We start from the raw sequence: 20,372 nt of genomic DNA, 5'->3' as shown, positions 1-20,372 counted from the left end.
CTGATCAGGGGAGGAATAACAAATAAGCCACCATGCAGGCCCACTTGATCTTTACATTGACAGAACCTGAAAGCCGTTGCTTGCAGTATGACTGCTTTAGACAATGTCAGTTATTACATTTGTCTTGCATTACCTCTTGGCCTCAAATACTAGATGCACATAATACACTTAAGAAAACAGAATATCACACTACTAAACAGGAATTAACAGATCAAAAAGTTTTATTTGAGCACTATTTGCTTCCTTTTCAAATAATGCCAGGAATTCAATTGACAACAAACACACACACACAAACCATGAGATTCCAGCACACACCATACAAAATTATTCCTGATGTGTCTCAGACATGAATATTCATGATACGTTTTACTAGATTATTAAAATTTGATTCCATTCACATGAGCAGCCAGATTTAATTAACATATTTGGTATAGCTAACTTCTATTTGACATCTTGTTGCATATTCATTTGGCTGTCATTGTTACTGACATGCCAGGATCTGATTATCTCCAGAGAGGTCAGGCAATTAATTACCACCCAGTCACAAGGAGTATAACATAAAATAGGTAAGCAAAAATTCAAAACAAACTGTTGTGAGGAAGATATGCCACATTTAACTTCAGTTCAGAAAATGTAAGAAAATTTCCATTATTTATTCTCTATCAAATTTAAACTAAGCTTTTACTGTCCACTGGTAATCCAAAAAGTGTTTAGATAATCCGGAGTCATGTTGCAGTAAAATTTTGATTTTTAATGCAGCAACTCAAGCTGCTTTTGTAACTTATCACTTAATTGAAAAATAGCTTTGCAGTATTTCATAAAGGGCTTGGCTGACTATAAGCACCTTAAACCCTGGCATTTAATCGACTAGATTATTCTTCATTCATCGGAAACAGCAACATTTGAATTTGCTGATCCTATGGAAAGATTGTCATAGTCCTTTTAAAGTAAAACTATTTAAAAGGATATTTAGACTTTAAAAAATTCACCATGGAGCAACAAATCTCCCAACTAGGGATTTACTGTGACTGTCATGAAGTGGTACCATATGGTACAAATCCATTTAATTTGACCAGTTTATTAGTTTTAATTTGCATGGCATTGAAATATCTTCACTGGTTTGTGAAATGCATATATTCTCTCTTCCCCCCCTCCCACTTTTCTTTTCTTTTTTTAAGGTAATCTATTTCTTAGCCAACACCAAGTAAACGGTACATGATTTGGTTTAAAGACTCAATCATTATATTTCTACAAGAATGAATGAACACATGCACCAAAAATCAGAAGTGAAATATGAGAAATTCTACAGCCCATTTACCTGGACCTGACTTGTCCTCAGTTTGATAGTATCTTCTTTCTCCTTCAGTTCCTGTTCCACATTATTCTTCTCCCTAGAAGACCAACAAAATATGCAAGAATACTTAATAACATCAGTTACAGCAGGTACAGTTATCCAGCTCCCTAATCCTGTCTCTCTTGTTAAATACATAGTGAAACATTAAATAAATAAAAAGATTTAGGGTGTCTCTGTTCCTTAAATTATTTACAAAGCAGATGATTATATATATATATATATGCCCAGCATAAAAAAGCCTTCTCATTGAAGAGGGGTTAGCTGAAAAGAACAGCTCCAAAAGGGAAGGGGCGGGGGGGAAATCAATGAAATACTGTCTTCAGTGATCTCACTGTTGCCATGGAGCAATTGTCTAATGAAGACTGCTGGGAAAAGTGGGAGGGATTGCATCAGCCTCCATATATTTAACCCTTGGAAACACAAGTAAAACAACTAGGAAACAATTCACAGCACCAGGGAACCAAGTCATTAGCTAGTAAGTTTAGCTGTACTCAAACAGTTTTTGGTACCATTTATACAGAAATTTAGAGACAAAGCAAAAATGCTAGTTTGACTTCAACCAGATGAACCCAGAGACCCCGTATACAGATGTGTGCTGTGTCACATCAAATCTGCTTCTACAGAAATATATTCAAGATTAACTAACAGTGATTACTGATGGCTGGATAATGATCACTGAAATTCCTAGCTATCATTAATAAAGACAGTAATAGAAAAAAAACCCAAGTCAGACAAAAGAGTTCCTCTTTAAACATATAAGCAAGTGTTTATTTCTGAGCAAGAAATGCAACTCTCCCTTTGTTTGTGGCTGTACAATGACATCACAGGCTTAACAAAGCAGTTTTTGTTGAAGTGTGTACAAGTTATTTCCTTAATAGATCAATTTATTTTTATTCTATGGATTTTTTTTTTACATTTGTTTATTCTAGAACTCATATACAAACAGAAGAAAAAATAGAAGCTTACCTTTCACTCCATCTCCCTACACTTATTTTTTAATCACAGAGACAACACTGGAGTAGACTTGTGCAATTATTATTTATTAAGGCTGTTAAGCAATTAAAACATTAAGCGCAATCACACTGTTAAATAATAGAATGATATTAATTTAAATAATTTTGGATGTTTCCTACATTTTCAAATATATTGATTTCACGCACAACACAGTATACAAAGTGTACACTGCTCACTTTAGCATGAAAATATTTGTAATAAAAATAAAGAACAAAAGAAATACTATTTTTCAATTCACCTAAGTACTGTAGTGCAATCTTTTTATCACAAAAGTTGAACTTACAAATGTAGAATTATGTACAAAAAACTGCATTCAAAAATAAAACCATGTAAAACTTTACAGCCTACAAATCCAATCGGTCCTACTTCTTGTTCAGCCAATAGCTCAGACAAACAAGTTTGTTTATATTTGCAGAAGATAATGCAGCCCACTTCTTGTTTACAATGTCACCTGAAAGAGAGAATAGGCCAAGGTTTCTCAAACAGGGATTGCTGCTTGTGTAATGAAAGCCCCTGGCGGGCTGGGCCGGTTTGTTCACCTGCCCCGTCTGCAGATCCAGTCAATCGCAGCGGCCAGTAAGTCCCTCGGCCCATGCCACTTCCAGCAGCTCCCATTGGCCCAGAGCAGCGATCCACGGCCAGTGGGAGCCGTGATCGGCCGGACCTGCGGACGGGGCAGGTAACACACCGGCCCGGCCCGCCAGGGCTTTTCCTACACAAGCAGCAACCCCTGTTTGAGAAACCCTGGAATAGGCATTCACATGGCACTGTTATAACTGGCGTTGCAAGATATTTACATGCCAGATGCGCTAAAGATTCACATGCCCCTTCATACTTCAACCAGCATTCCAGAGGACATGCATCAATGCTGATGACAGGCTCTGCTCGATAACGATCCAAAGCAGTGCAGACAGATGCATGTTCATTTTCATCATCTAAGGCCTGGTCTACACTGGGGGAAAGGGGGATATCGATCTAAGTTACACAACTTCAGCTACATGAATAATGTAGCTGAAGTTGACGTACTTAGATCTACTCACCGTGGTGTCTTCACTGCAGTGAGTCGACATCTGATGCTCCCGTCGACTCCGCCTGCACCTCTCCCTTCGAATCCGGTACTCCACGGGAGCGAGAGCACTTGGTAGTCAATTTATCGCGTCTAGACTACAAGTGGACTTGTAGGCTCTAAAGTTTTACATTGTTTTGTTTTTGAGAGCAGTTATGTTAAAAAAAACCCTTCATTTGTAAGTTGCACTTTCACAGTGAAGAGATCACAACACAGTACTTTTATTAGGTGAACTGAAAAACACTATTTCTTTTACTTTTACAGTGCAATTTGTCAAAATAAATGTACAGTGCTCACTTCATACTTTGTATTCTGTGTTGTAATTGAAATAGACATATTTGAAAATGTAGAAAAACATCAAAAAATATTTAATAAATTTTAATTGGTATTCTATTGTTTAATTGCAGTTTTAATTGCACTGTTAATCATGATTAATTTTTTGAGTTGATTGCATGGGTTAACTGTGATTAATTAACAACCCTGTTATTTATATTGGCAGCATGTAGAACAGTGATACAAAGACTGTGGCTCTCAAGGCAAAAGTGTCTCCTGCCGCACATTATATTAAAACACTGTGTGATTTAATTATTAACCAGTCTAAATTATTAGACAACCAGGAAGCTTTTACTATGTTATTAACCAATTGTAGTTGATAAAATAATAATACTTGGTCAGTCATTTTGCTGAGAGAATTTATATATTTCCCCATCAGACTGTTTAAATATGAATATATAGTACTACAGTAAATGAAACAATGAATTCACACTACTGTGGCTCTTTGGGGTAATGCTGATTTGGCTTCTTAACCACTGAGGTCTCAGTGTCACTGGTCTAGAGACCTCAGTCAGGATCAGGACCTGATTCTACCAGAAGCACAAAAGACATAAGACAGTCCTGTCTCAAAGGAGCTAACATTCTAAACAGACAAAGAACAACATGTGGAAAAGGAATACAATATACAAGTGAAGTGTCCAGGATGATCTGGCATGCATTCTATTAGCTAATTTTTTTTATTAATTTGTTTAAAATTAATTTTATTAACAGGCAAGGACGAGATGGTAAGTATAAGATGAAGGTGGAGAGAAAGGAAAGCAGCAGGAAAGTTTTCCCACACATGCGGATGGGGAGAAAAAAGGAAGGATTCTTGGGCAGCTACTCCTGCCCATGTTAAGAAGTGGTGATGGCTGGGCCTGTCACTATCCCAGTGCTCCTTCCAGATGTTTTAGATAAACTCATCTACCCACAAGGTCAAGGAACACTTTAATTAACAGCAACAGGCTGTCTCCAATCCCTCACTGGTGGTGGTCCCATTACTTTCCCCCACCCCTTTTTAATTCCACAACCACACTCCCTTTCCTGAATCCTCCCCTTTCCACTAATTTAGTCTGTATACTAACAACATAGGTGCTTATTTTGTTGGATTACACAAGTTCTCCAATCTTGGGGGTAGGTATCACTGCCTGGTGATTCTGCCCACCCTCTTTACTTCTACAGTCTTCTCTTAAAATCTTGATAGAAACTCTTTATCATTACAACAACTGTTCTACATACACACACACGCACACACGCGTTTCCAAAGAATTCTGCCTGCTTTTCTTCTGTGGTTTTATAATAAAACTTGTCAACTTAGAAATTAACAGAAATTGGCAACTTGTCTGCAGATTAAGTGTACAAACTTCATCTTTATAAAGGTGCATACATACCCTGCTTTCTAAGGAAAGGCCAAGTATCAAGCATCATAAGACAACATGCCTATGCTCAAACCTATACTACCCAACAGAAAGGAAAAGGAAGATTGTTTCCTCTTTCCACACACCAGTAGTATTTAAAATCATATGTTGCACAAATGAATCTAATGCCTTTTAGACCCAACAGAAAACCATCTCAATATGATGTCAGCACTTCAACGAAGAGCGACCATAGTGAATCTAACAGATGAAATAGCACATGCCAGTAGTTTACTCAATTACAATTAGGGTTTAAAAATATTAAATTCTGTTAAAAAAACTAAAGAAACCATTTGTGAGTAACTAAGATACAAGATTGATGTAATTCTCCTTTACCTACCTCTGCAGATCAACTATCTCTTTGTTTAAAGTATCAAGCTCTTTAATTGCAGAAAAATCTGCCACCGGAGTCAGTCCTAGAGAGCTCTGTAAAATAGAAAATAAATACCTTAATTTAATTTATAGAATATAAACTAGACTGACTTAGTATTGAGATCTAACAAAAAAATAAAATGTAAACTTAATTCTAAGCCTATTCTTATAGAACTGCCCTACTCCACCGCTGCTATAGTAAAACTCTTGTGAAAACCATCAGAACTTTCAACTTGCTATAACAAAGTTTGGCTGAAATAAAGATTTAGTGGGTGTACAAGTGGTACTGAATTTTGTAAAACTATTTTATTCCATGACCAAGATGTTTAATATTACCACTGTATTGGCAATGGAACAGATCCGGAGAAAATACTTCTCAGTCTTAAGTAACTACCAGTAAATTTTGGAGCAACGACGACAGGTTCAGGAAAAAGCGGTGTCCACTCCTGTTTGGGCAAGGAGGAGGAGATGGTGGTGATGTCAAGGGGACCCATCAGTCTAACTAAAGGTACTATCATGATAATTAAGTAAAAGATCTGACTGATGTCTCCGAATTACAAATTAACACAACTCAAGCCAATACAAAAATTAGCAACTGTTTTAAAGGCTTAAAGATCAAAGGCTTTAAATTAAAAAGAAAACACTATAAAACACTACATTATTCACAAAATATGACTACTGTCAAACTATATTATCTGCCATAATTCAAACACTTTTGTTTCTCCTTGTTACTGCATGAACTCTTCCAGAGAAACTTTAAGGGTATGGCTACATTTGGAATTTCAAAGCGCTGCCGTGGCAGCGCTTTGAAGTGTGACTGTAGTCAGAGCGGCAGCCCTGGGAGAGAGCTCTCCCAGCGCTGCATGTAAACCACATCCCTTACGGGTGTAGCGTGCAGCGCTGGGAGCCGCGCTCCCAGCGCTGCTGCCCTGATTACACTGACGCTTTACAGCGCTGTATCTTGCAGCGCTCAGGGGGGTGTTTTTTCACACTCCAGTTGCAGCACTGTAAAGTGTGAGTGTAGCCAAGGCCTCAGAACCCTGATCTTAAGCCTTGACATGCAAAAACCTTCACATATACTTTACTTTTAAAAAGTTATTTGATAATTAACACTGAGCTAGGTTTCTATTAATTATTTTAAATTTTGCTATTAGTTTAAAAAGATATTTTCTGCTCACCTTTCAGGTTTGCAGAAGACTACCGCTTAGAGGATTATTGAAATTTGTATAATAGCTTGTACATACAGGGACACAAAAATTCATCTGAACTAACTAAAGTTGTGAATTTAAAGTGAATTAGTTAAACTGCATTAAGCCCTTGTGTGAACATACTTATTCAGAATTACAATATTTTTAATTAGGCTACTCTTAACTCACTTTGAAAGTAAATTAAAATGAAGTGGAGAAAAGCCCCTTTAATTCTGAATAAATATCTCCACACATGGGCTTAATGCAGTTTAACAAATCCACTTGAAATTCACATCTTCAGTTAATTCAGATTTTTCTGAGGATCCCCATACAGACAAGCCCAAAAGCATGATGCTTTCAGTTGGACAGGAAGGCGACCCCACACATTCACCCTGAAGTGGTGGCTCCTCTCTTAAGGAGCTGGGGCTGGCTCCCCGCTCTGATAATTGTGATCTGGCACATGTGATCTCAGTGCCACTCAGCTTTGCCCTGCCAACCTCTGTCATCATGGATGGGCAGCTGGACCAAATCTGAGTGAGTGCTGTTGCCCCCAGGGCCTCCTCTTTGCACCAGGCCAGGAGTAGAGTATGTTTGCTTAGGCCAGGACCCAGTGATGGGTTAATCCACTTAGAACCTCCCTGCAACGCTGGACTAGAGACCAAAGACGGCAGCCATGCTTTAGCAAATATTGTATTAATTCTAGGGTACTCTATCTGCATGTGGAGGTTTCCTATAAATCCCACTGGCTTCCTTAAAAAGGATTTGGATTATCTCCTTCATCCCAAGAATAAAATTTTCTGCCCAAGAACAGATACCTGGGTTTAAGGGGGCCATTTAGGGATCTGGGGCAAAAATCTGTCTGGGGATTGGTCCTGTTTTGAGCAGGGGGGGTAGACTAGACAACCTTCTGAGGTCCCTTCCCGCCCTGATATTCTATGATTAAATTATGTTCATCTATGTGTCTGACCATTTTGTTCTTTACTATAGTTTCAACCAGTTTGCTGGGTACTGAAGTCAGGCCAACTAGCCTATCATTGCCGGAATCACCTCAGGAGCCCTTTTAAAAAATTGGCTCACATTAGCCAATGGACATGCAAAGTCCCTGCAGCTCTAAAACTAGTGTCTCTCAAATCCAGACTTGGAGTCATAATCAAAAACACACAATTGTTTTTCACAGATCAGGATTCCCAGTGAACTAGGATTTCTGATGGCATTTGCACTCATCCAAAAACTGAAATGAATACTTTAAAAACAGTTCCTTTGGGCTGCAGAGCAGCACACTGGTAGCCATGTAAGTCTGCTGTAAATTAGGTCAGCCCCAGGGATCCACTCACACAGCACTCATGGCAGGATCAGAGCTTTACTTGCCTTTTCTCCACAGGGGCAATCAATTCAAAAGCTCTTTCATCTCTGACTTCTTTAGAGGTTTGAAGATGTTTAAGGGCCTAAATCTATCCTGCTAAAAGACCTTTGAGACTTTTTTAGAAATGGCTGAGATGTTGTTGGATCTTGAGAGGCACTAGCTTCCCCCCAACATACAGTATCCCATCAAGTCTCTTCTTGAGGCCACCTCTAAGAACAAAATACTCCTTTAATACTAAGAACTGGCTAATTGACAGATCTCAAAAAGTTGTTTTCAGTGGGGAACCATCACAAAGTAGGCATGACTCTAGTGGGGATCTGCAGGGATCAGTACTATGCGCAATACTATTCAACATTTTCATCAATGATCTGGAAGTAAATATAAAATCACTGCTGATTCAATTTAAGGATGAGACATAATGGTGGAGTGATATACAATGAGAAGGACAGGGCAGTCACATACAGCAATCTGGATCACATAGTAAATTGGACACATTCAAAATGTGTTTCAATGCAGTCAAATGTAAAGTTATACCTACACAACAGGAGACTGTATCATGGAAAAGGATTTGGGGGCATAGCGTTCAAGCAATTCAACAGAAGCTCTCAATGAGATACTGTGGCAAAAATAGCTAATGAGGTTCTTGGATATATAAACAGTGGGGGTAGTGAGGTGATTTTGCTTCTGAATACAGCATTGGTGAGACTAATACCAGAATACTTCTTCTAGTTCTGGTGCCCATGTCTTAAAAAGGATGTTGAAAAATTGGAGAGATTGCAGAAAAATCATTAACCTATTACATCACCTACTCTCTTCCCCCAGGAAGCCAATTATATTAATTCTTGCTGACAAACACATTAGTAAAGATAGAATTCTATCAGGAAAATGATTACTTGTCAACCCATTCCTTTCCTCCACCCCAACAGTGAGTCATGCTATATGATTGTGCCTGTTGACATTTTTTGCTACCAGAATGTCATCACATTGGCAGAGGGAATCAGAAGAATAATGGTGCAGCTGAACAGTTCTCACTCTGTGCAAGCCACAGTATGATACACCACTTCAGTGGCTGTCAGCAGCACTTGTTCACTCCCCACCCTGATTTTTAGTGTCCCGTATAAATCCCAAGTAGGGACATCTAGTTGTCTATACTGGATATTTTATTGCATAAAAGAGCATCTCTTTTGAGAACAGCTGCATGTTCAGTCAGTTGAACAGATTAATAAGTGTTCATAAATTCCCTTGTAATGTTCCAAAGTATGGGAGGGATTTATAGAACCAGCTGAAACCCATATCCTTCCCTTGTTTAAATAATCTTAGTCATTTTGTATATTGAAGTTAAAATTCACTGCAAATCTCAGTATTTTGGGAATGCTAAGAAGATATCATGTGATACACTAAAAAAGGTAGCAAGCAGTACTGATCTCAGCTACTGTACAAATCAAAGTCTGGACATTAAATGTTTCACAACACCTTCTGTAATAGCATGGATATTAGCTCCAGTGATAATGCCAGTTATCAGTTTGGGGGTGTTTACACTTTGTCTTAGCATTTTCTCTGCAGTTTCAATAGGATAAAACATGTCACTTTCTATTCTGAACTTCAGCAGCACACAAAAATAACAACAGCTACCAACATTTGCCCCTCCCCTCCCCCCAGAGATTTCTCTGATAGCTGGAACAATCTTTATTGATAAACAGAGTAAACTAATAGTTTTTAATGCCATTTTAAGTTTGCAAAGCAACATGGGACCTTACAGATGAAAGGCTAGTTAAAACAGCAATAATTTCAGATTTCAGCACAACTCAATATCTACCTAAATACTATGCTATTTCAAAGACTACTGAAGAGACATTTAGGAATGTTCATTATCAAGCCAATAGATATTGCATATTAGAAAAAGCAAAGAACCTCTAACCTTGAGAAAGCAGAGTTAAGAAACTGACAGAATAATTAAGATGTAAAGCAGAGTGGTGCAGAATGGAAAAAATAGTCCAAACTGGAAAAGAGAGAAAAGAAAGCAAAACACACAAAAAAGATTAGTAAAGATGCAAATAAAGCAGGTTTTTGGTGTATTATTGTTTTTTTTTAAACTGAACGTAAAAAAAAAATTAGGTACTAATTGCAAAAAACTCAAAAGTCATGCAAAATTTCAAGTGTATCATTTTTCAGGTGAGAATTTCTCATTCTGTTTATTATGCAGATAGCACAGCTGTGTCAATGTTTAGCACAACCAAGAGAAAATGTTAGTAATGACAGCTATTACAATGCATCATACACAGATAAGATTTTGTTGCAACTTCTATTTGACTGCTGCGCTAATAAATAAAACTTTAAGCAATTAAAAGCCACTGAGTCAATACAGCAATGGATTGTTTAATGGTCAAAGGGGTATGAGGACATTTGAAATGTTATTATGAATACAAATAGATAGTTAAAAAATTTAAAAACATGCTCTTTTAAATATTTAACCACAGAGCTGCAAAAGGGTTTAATTTATTTTTGTAGTGACTGACTTCTTGAAAGAGTGAAATGTGAAAATATCACTTTTAAAACCTCTGTCTTGATATTAAGGAAAAGGAAAATTTGTGCATATAGTATTTCAGGTCCACAATGAAGTTCATCCTTGGATACTCAGGAATAGGTTTATTCTTTCGACAAGCTGATTTCATGGTTCCTCAACAGCAATGTGTCTTTGCTTGGTTGGCTGGTGTAGCAAATATGTTTATTAAGAAAGCATTTATGCAGACATATCTATGGATGTAAACTGACAAAAACAGTACATCTGTTCATGGCAGTTCATCTTGTTTTTTCTCAATAGCACAACCATGTCTTGGCATAGATTTTAAAAACTGGATTTAATTTTATTTTTTTTTATTTAATAGCACTTGAATTCAGAATTTGTTTAGTATGTTTGAGATTTCTACTTAAAAGCCAGGCACATCCTTACCTTCTGTAAGCTGGCCCTGTCTGATGGAGGGATCATTTCTGCAGTCAGAACTTGAGGAGGATCAATGCCCTTTGTTAACTTTTGATTAATTAAATGGAAAGCCAAGGCAAACTGTTCTTTTGAAAGCTTTCCACAGTCCTGTGTATCACAGAGGCCCCTGTACACAAAAACACAGAATAACTGATTAGGTGCAACACCTCATTTCTACAAGTACAATATTGTTTAGGAGTGCATACACAGGCAGTGGAAAATGATGACAGCAACTAGCACTTATATACTGTTTTACATCTTCAAATCACCTTACAAACAGCAATGAATCCTCAACACTGAGGAACGTGCATATCATTCTCCTCTCTTGCCCCTCTCCTCATCACCTCCCTTTATTTTGAACACATGTATAGACTCAGACTCATAGACTTTAAGGTCAGAAGGGACCATTATGATCATCTAGACTGACCCCCACACACAACGCAAGCCACAGAATCCCACCCACCCACCCAAACAACAAACCCCCAACCTATGTCTGAGCTACTGAAGTCCTCAACTTGTGGTTTGAAGACCTCAAGCTGCAGAGAATCCTTTAGCAAGTTACCTGTGCCCCATGCTGCAGAGGAAGGTGAAAAACCTCCAAGGCCTCTGCCAACCTGCCCTGGAGGAAAATTCCTTCTCGACCCCAAATATGGCGATCAGTTATAGGAGAACTGCTGGATCCCCCCAAGGAACAGACTGGGGTTTCAAACTAGATTCCCCAGAAATTAATGTCCTGGAATGCACTTATCCAGGATTGGAGGTCCCATGGTTCTACACCTCTCTACTACAGGGAGTCCACACATGCTCACTTCTCCTAGGGGTCCAAATGTGAGATGATATGAAGGTATCCCTGATGTCTACTATACGGTGGCAGCAGTGAGGACCATATGCTCCAGATTCTGCAACATTCATATTGTGTCCAAAGCCTTTCATCCATAGCCCAAGTGGCGGAAGTGGCTGAGCATCAGTTAGAAGCATGTGGCTGCTCATGAAGCCTCAATGGACTAAGACAGTTTTTTGGTTTTTATTTGGCACACTGCTCTTCAGACGTTGCTGCCCTTCGGACAAAAGGCTGAAGGATACATGCCATTAGAATTGATCCTATCTGCCTCTAGAGAACCCTTTTCTGACCAGAGAAAGGGCAGAGGACATTTACCCAAATTAGGTCGCTAAGGAGGTGTGTGCATTGTGCTCACTCAAGTGGCCTAAGATCCCTGTCAAGATGCTTAATAAGGGAGGAGAGCAGGAGAGAGAGAGACTTTTTCCTATTTTATTCCAGTTTTGCTCTCTTCTTGACCAGATGCGGGGTCACCAGCAAGCTGCAGCACCTCAGGAAGGAAAGCTGAGACGTAAAAAGCTCAAGACGCAAATGCAGCCCTGGAACACAGCTGAAATATTGAGTTATTGAACCAAGTTGACAGAAATCTGAAATAAAGTTTTGGAATTCTCCTCAGAAGAACTCTGCAACTGTGAGGTCTAGCTACACCTGCTTGTCACTGTAGAAACAGAACAAAACTGGGGAGAATTCTAGCAGGCAGGACATTCCACTGATTCCAGTAATACGACTGGTCTGGTTCTGTCCAAGACACAAGCCAGCTGGAGACCCAATGTGATGGATATGTGGAACTTAGCCCTGAAAAATGAAGCGATTTTCAAAGATGCTAAGCATCGGAAGCCCCACTTCGCTTCAGAGGATTTATCAGTACTCAAAAGCTGGAAAACTAGCCATAATTAACTTTCTCAAGGCCAAACAACTAACTTGTGACAGAGCCAGTTTAAGAAATCAGCTCCTAGACCAATCCTCAAGGTACTAGGTGATGCCTCAGATATGAGCTGAAACACATTATCTATTTTATCTAGTACTTACAAAAATTCTACTACAAAAAGGCACTAGGTGAAGTCTTAAGTCTGAAGAGTTTAAATGGAAATAAATTAATGTAAATGTATGCATTACAAAAGTAAATATTGTAGGATAGTCTATTTCCCAGTCCAATGTTTAGTAGACAAGTCTCCATATCATAAAGATCAGTTTGGCAAATTCAAAATTGATAAAAGAAAATTTTCATACAATTCATAATTAGACTATGAAACTTATTGCCATAGGAAATCACTGAGGCGAAGAACTTAGCAAGATTCAAAATAGGAAAATGTATCCATATTTATCTGAAAAAATTTCTTCTTCAAGTTATAAGGTCCACAGATCTGTTACAAAGACTACTTCAGCCTATTTTCAAGTTGGGAACAGAACCGGACCTCTCCATCACTGACAGCAGGGAAATTTCATGCCTCATCAAGTTCCCTCCAGTTGACAACTTCCACAGTGAGGACAATTCAAATATACTTTCCTAAATTACATAACGCATTAAATATAATTGGAGGAAAAAGCACCACAATTTCTCATACTGCTGAGCACAGGAAATTCCACCTAACAACCAACCCAAATCCTGGGAAGCCAATTTCCATCTCTATTCTGAATGATGTTTGTCTCTATAGTGGACCGGATCTGTGGATTTTATTACTTACTTGAATAAAGGAAATTCAGGAAAGCACAAATAAGTTTTTCTATTCTTCTTCATGCTAAGGGCCACAGATCCATTACGATGAATTTTCATAGCTGTGTGCCAGCAGGGTAAGAAGGGTAAATACAGATATCCAAAACAAAAGTAGATGATGATTAAATATCCTCTCCTAGATATAAAGGCATGGAGAAAACTTTTGGCAAAAGAAAGGAAGTGGCATTAGCTAAAATTAGATGAGCAGTATGCAGAATTTGGTGAAATAATGGCTGTCTAACAGATCTCAATACAGGAGACAGGACTACTCTGCCCTGAGATTGTCAGCTGCTCCTACAGACTGGACTTTAATGCTGAACTATAGGAGAAACATTTCTTTAACTTACTTAGAGAATGAAAGCTATGACATTGTGAGGACTACTCAATTAAAAGTACAATTCTGGATCTTAAGTAAAGAGTCAAACTCCCAACTTCAGATAAAAAGCCTCAGCCAAACGGAGACAGAATAGGCCTCCTTATAGCTACTAACAAGTAAAGATGTAAAATGACACCTCCTGCCAGGGTTCCATCTGAATAGTGCTGTAAGGAATATAATAAGGTTCCAAGGTAGTGGTCTCTGACCTTGCAGTGTTAGAGTAAGGATGTGGCCCCAACGAAATATTTCATGTTGGGATTTGTACAGAACTTTTCTTGAATATGATGATATCATTATACTACAGAGACTTTGACCTTCTTCCTTGAACACTCACAATGAAGGGGGAATTCAAAGCTATTTTTAAACTGGTTTAACATAGTAGTTAAACTATGGACTTTGCACCAGCAAGTATAAGAAGTTCCATCTGTTGACTTTTCACTGGGGCGCACAAGAGCCATAATGACTTCATCCAAGTATTCATTTTAAACTTGTCTGGCCCTGGATGGCGGACCAATCTGTGAGACAGAGACATAGCCTCCTCAACCAGAAAGGCAGAAACACAAATGAAAGAGCAGCAGTGATATCTTTTGTATTATCCTGGGACACAGCTGAAAAAGTGGGAAGACGTACAGAGGGACCATGTCCACCTTTGCAAGATGTCATTCACTACCTCATATCCCAGCTCCCGACACACATGTGCCACAGGGCACTTTGTTTACTTTTTTCAGATGCAAAGAGAGATGAATCACCAGCCCTCCAAATTGACTTACAATGAGTAAGGTATTTCTGGACACAGCAACCACACTGCTAATCCAACTTCTGCCATGTAAGTCTTGGTATTCATCTCCATCAATGGGCTGTGCACATGGAGATAGGAAACTCCGCCCCACACAGGGCAGGAGAATTTCTTTCAGTCTGGACTGATCGTGTTCTTCCCAGCTACTCAGAAAACCCTATTAAACACATTCACTGTTACCACCAGAACAGGTCTGTCATCCATTGACAGAACTGTACCACAAGACCTCACTGAAACATTGTTCAAGCTAGTGGGTACTGTGCTCTCTCTTTCTGGTACACATTTCCTGAACTGAGTTGGAAGATCCCATCTTAAAAAAAAAAAAATCTGATTCTCTGCATTCACCAGTTGAGGGAGCAGAGAATATACCACTCAAGCTAGAATTCTGCCAACACATGAGATAGGGTGAGATATGGAGTGGATACCAGGTTTTACTGGGTTGAAATCATATGAACTTGATCACTGAAGCACAGATGTGTTTAAGATGAGGATTCACAATAGGTTCAAAAAAAATTGGATTTTTGTGTCTGTGACAACTTGTTTTCCTCTTGTTTAGGGCCATCCTCATCTTCTGTTAACATTCTTCTGAAATAAGACCTTGTACATCATAGTCCTTATCCTCAGCCCAGGCCTATGACAACTTTCCTGGTACCATGCCTGCCCTGAACCTAACTTACTCCAGCAACCACATCATTGCATGCTTGCTTCAGCTTTTTCTGTACAGAACTCAGATTAAAAAAAAAAAAAATTAATCCAAGAAGCAACCAGTGAATTTCCTTCTTCACAAAAGCCAATATATTACTGCCACCACAATCCTGGAAAGGATCCTTGAGAGCATGTATAAAGATTATGGCTGTCAAGTGATTAAAAAAATTAATGATTAATTGCATAATCACACTGTTAAACAATAGAATACCATTTATTTAAATGTTTTTGGATATTTTCTACATTTTCAAATATATTGATTTCAATTACCACACAGAATACAAACTGTACAGTGCTCATTTTATTTTTTTTATTACAAATATTTGCAATGTAAAAAACAAAAGAAATATGGTTTTCAAATTCATCTAATACAAGTCCTGCAATGCAATCTCTATACCATGAAAGTTGAGCTTACAAATGTAGAATGTATAAAAAAGCCTGCATTCAAAAACAAACAATGTAAAACTTTAGAGCCTACAAATCCACTCAAACTTACTTCTTCTTCAGCCGATCATGCAAACAAACAAGTCAGTTTACATTTGCAGAAGATAATGCTGCTCACTTCTTGTTTACAATGTCACCTGAAAGTGAGAACAGGCATTCACATGGCACAGTTGTAGCTGGCACTGCAAGATATTTACGTGCCAGATGTGGTACTGATTCATATGTCCCTTCATTCTTCAACTGCCACTCCAGAGGACACGCATCCATGCTGATGACGGTACTGCTCAACAACAATCCAAAGCAGTGTGGACCAATTCATGTTCAATTTCATCATCTGAGTCAGATGGCATCAGGAGAAAGCTGATTTTCTTTTTTGGTAGTTTGGGTTCTATAGTTTCCACATCAGAACTGGTCTTTTAAAAACTTCTGAAAGCATGCTCCACATCTTGACCCTCTCAGATTTTTGGAAGGCACTTCAGATTCTTAAAAACCTCGAGTCAAGTGCTGTAGCTATGTTTAGAAAATTCACATTGGTACCTTCTTTGCATTTTGCCAAATTCGCAGCGAAACTGTTCTTAAAATGAACAACATGTGCTGAGTCATCATCTGAGACTGCTATATCATGAAATAATGGCAGAATGCTGGTAAAACAATTCGGGAGACATACAATTCTCCCCGAAGGAATTCAGTCACAAATTTAAATTAATGCTTTTTTTTTTTTTTTTTTTTTTTTTAAAATGAGCATCATCAGCATGGAAGCACGTTCTCTTGGAATGGCTGCCGAAGCATGAAAAGGCATATGAATCTTTAGCACATCTGGCACGTAAATACCTTGCAATGCCAGCTACAACAGTGCCATGCAAACACCTGCTCTCACTTTCAGGTGACATTGTAAATAAGAAGTGGGTGCCATTATGTCCGGTAAATGTAAAACTTATTTCTCTTAGCAACTGGCTGAACAAGAAGTAGGACTGAGAAGATGTGTAGACTCTAAAGTTTTATATTATTTTATTTTTAAATGCAGTTATGTAACAAAAAACGCTACATTTTTAAGTTATACTTTCATGACACTATACTACTTGTATAAGGTGAATGAAAAAAACTCTTTTGTTTATCATTTTTACAGTGCAAATAGTTGTAATCAAATATAATAATATAAAGTGAGCACTGTACACTTTGTATTCTGTGTTGTAACTGAAAGCGATATTTGAAAATGTACAAAAACATTCAAAATATTCAATACATTTGAATTGGTTTTCTATTGTTTAACAGTACAATTAAAACTGATTAATCATGATTAATTTTCTGAGTTAATCACGTGAGTTACCTGCGATTAATTGACAGCCATAATAAAGATCAAATGGTAATCAGAGCAGGGAAATGAAAAATGCTGCCCTCCTTCTGCAAAACGTAAAAATTGCCCAAGGATGGATAAATGGGAATGCTTTAAAGGCAGCCATCATTAGGAAAGATAGATGCATCAGAGGATATCTGTTCTGCTCGTCCCTGATTCACTGAGGTTAGAAATAGGATGGAATGGGTTGCAATGCTCCAATATGAAAAAAATTGGATAATTTCATTCAGGTTGTAGCTTTTCCATGGGTTGCTGAGATGGAGAATAGGACAAAACTGTTCTTAACGTCCTTGCACAGCTCCATCAGACACGCCTCTACACAATTTCCAATTATCTCATTTGATCAAAACGATATGTAACCCTTTGGCTCCCAAAATGAAAGAGCCTAGCACTAACCAGGGGTCTAATTTCCAATAGGGCTAGGAGACCTGCAAATAGCTCAGGGGCAATAGAGGGCAGCTACAGACCCTGAACATGTTCTAGTTATCACTTGCAAAGAGATATTTTCTTCTGTCACACTTCACAGATAGCTTCAACTTGCCATATGACATGTATTTCCTTCTATAATGTCTGCCAGGAGGCAATATTGCAAGCTGACTTTTACGATTACTCTGAATAGCCTCAGTTTTCCATAAAGTTTCCCACTGTATCATTAAAATAACTGGGAACTTTGGGAACAGACACTAAGACAATAGCCCCATATTCCTGCATAAAACAGATTTGAAACCCACTTTTTTCCCTTTCCTATCCAGAGAAAAGCTGCTAGGCCATACGGGCTTTAGATTGAGAGGGAACATACCTGCAACACTATCCACCTGTTTTAGCACGGATTGTGAAAGAATGCTGAGGCACTGAAAAATGAACTGTCATCTGGCACTCCTATGTGTCAGCCACCTGTAAGTTTTCATGATCAAAGGAGGGGGCTGAGAATATACCTGCCTGGACTTGGCTGCCTTTGGTGGGTTTATGCAATGAAGAGGCCACTCTTCCGTTTCACTCTCTCTCCAAGGTAGAAACACCTAGTCCCCTAACCACGAGAGAAGTGACTGAAGTCCCTTCACAGAGATGGACTGCTTGCCCTGGAGCTAGCTCTTTTCCAATCTTACCTGCCTCCTTTCTTGCCAGGGGAGGGGCTTAGGTTACCCACCCCTGGCCTGGGCTGCATCTTGCCTAGTGGAACTAGCCCTCCAATCCTGCCTGTTTCCTTTCCTGCCTGGGAAAGAATGGCTGAGATGACCCCACTCAGACTGGGCTGTGAGGAGAAAACTATGTTCTGACCACAGAGCTGGTCAAGGCCCCCAACTAGACACTATTTGTGGAGGAGGATAAAAGAAATGAACATAGACCCTTCCTTTTGCCTCTGGCTTTTCTCAGTGCTCGCTTGCTCTCCCTCCATGAAGCCTACAGGAGCACCAAATGCTGCATACACCTCAGAAGAGGAAACAGAGCTGAGGAGACAAATCTCCCCAGAAATCAGATGCAGCCTTGGGACATGGCTAGAAATCACAGACATAAATTATTGAAACAACCTGCTAGTCTAAAAATTTGAAATAAAGTTTGGAATTGCCCTCAGAAAAATCTCTGCAGCAGAGAAGTCTAGTTCAGCCTGCCTGCTGCTGTACAGGAATAGAAAACTGGAGAGAACTTTAGGAGATGGGTATTCATTGCTGTCAGTGACAAGTCAGGTTTTGCCCCCAAGCTGCAAGCAGGTTAAAGTACCTATTGTAACAGTTCTGTGGACCATATCACGTAGAAGACAGGCTGGACATTTAATATGGATATCAAAAATACCCAGTATTATCATAATTATAAACAGAACTAATGAAACCTAAGCAGAGAGGCCAAAGGGCAAATGACCACATGAAGTTCACTAAGCCTCTCATCTCTAAAAACAGTCCCTTGAGGTCAAGGTAGAAGCAGATACACTACTGCTGTTCATACTGTACTTGTCGCTTAGTTAAACAGAGGACTTCAGGCTGCAGAGATATCAATGTGGCACCTTCCATAAACAGTATGTGTGGTGAGAAAACGATGTTCTTCTATTTTTAAAGAAGGTGATAGAGAGAAATTCTTACCAGATGTGCGCAAGTAAGTTAGAAGGCAGTCCTGTCTTTAAGAATATCTCTCTGGCTTCCACGCCAGAGACAAAACCATCCATGTCTTTGTCAGTTTTCAGGAAGATCTCATCATATTTGATTTTGTCGGCAGGTGATACAACCCACTAAGAAAAAATATCAGTAAATCTCTTTGAAGACAAATGTATTTTTATCTCAAGGAACAACATAATTCTAGTTCTAAATCTCTTCAAATGACATCAGTCTTTCCAAATAAATAATGGCAATTAGACAGCTTGGAAAGATTTACTCCCAGTTGCTTGGCTCTATCATGATCAGAACAGGTAAGACTTCTTGTCTCCATGGCTGCTTTTTGGACATAGCCCAGGGCTCATTTATTTGAAGTACCGGTATATATTCCTGGCCTTTTCTCATTTCAGTTACTTACATCGGCTACCCAGTCCACTATCTATCCCCTCACAACCCCCAAACACCATTAATTTGTTGGAAAATTGCTTGCCTGATGATTACTGGATTTGTCTCTGTGCCAAATCAGACAGATCTTATCTGGTTGTGTCCTTGGGCTACTATTTTGTTGAGGGTTTTTTAAGCAGTTGTCTTAATGTTTTGACCTCTGCATGAGGCTCCTATGCTTTAAAATAAGCATTTTCTTACTGAAATTTAAAAAAAATGTATACTAAGTTTTTCCTGAAGCCAAATTTATGTAGAAGATGACTTCTAAAAATCACTGCCAGTAAACATCTTCACATATGGTTAAATCTATATTTGCCTTTCCCAATCTGTTAGTGACACCAGTCACACCAACTTTATGAACATATTGACAGAAACAAAACAAAAACAGCCAATAGATCAAGGTAGTCTGTATGACCCAGCTCATCTGCATAATAGCAGGAGGAATAGCTCAGTGGTTTGAGCATTGGCCTGCTAAACCCAGGATTGTGAGTTCAATCCTTGAGAGGGCCACTTAGGGATCTGGGGCAAAAATTGGTCCTGCTAGTGAAGGCAGG

At 38.8% G+C, this 20,372-nt stretch overlaps 1 protein-coding gene across 7 annotated transcripts in view; it reads right to left on the bottom strand.

Annotated features, from left to right (window-relative positions):
* Positions 1 to 20,372, bottom strand: part of EPS15 (epidermal growth factor receptor pathway substrate 15) — a 100,143-nt gene that overhangs the window by 42,834 nt on the left and 36,937 nt on the right. For all 7 annotated transcript variants that reach the window (XM_050961662.1, XM_050961655.1, XM_050961660.1 and 4 more), the window contains exons 10-13: positions 19,366 to 19,511; positions 11,034 to 11,190; positions 5,502 to 5,587; positions 1,319 to 1,391 (exon numbers count right to left, since the gene is read on the bottom strand). In XM_050961662.1, the coding sequence (XP_050817619.1) occupies positions 1,319 to 1,391; positions 5,502 to 5,587; positions 11,034 to 11,190; positions 19,366 to 19,511 (462 nt within the window). The remainder of the gene's footprint in view (positions 1 to 1,318; positions 1,392 to 5,501; positions 5,588 to 11,033; positions 11,191 to 19,365; positions 19,512 to 20,372) is intronic.

Source organism: Gopherus flavomarginatus, chromosome 7 (genome assembly GCF_025201925.1).
Source record: "Gopherus flavomarginatus isolate rGopFla2 chromosome 7, rGopFla2.mat.asm, whole genome shotgun sequence".
Taxonomy (NCBI): domain Eukaryota; kingdom Metazoa; phylum Chordata; order Testudines; family Testudinidae; genus Gopherus; species Gopherus flavomarginatus.
Note: the sequence above shows the minus strand (reverse complement) of the source record. Positions and strands in the feature narration are given on the sequence as shown.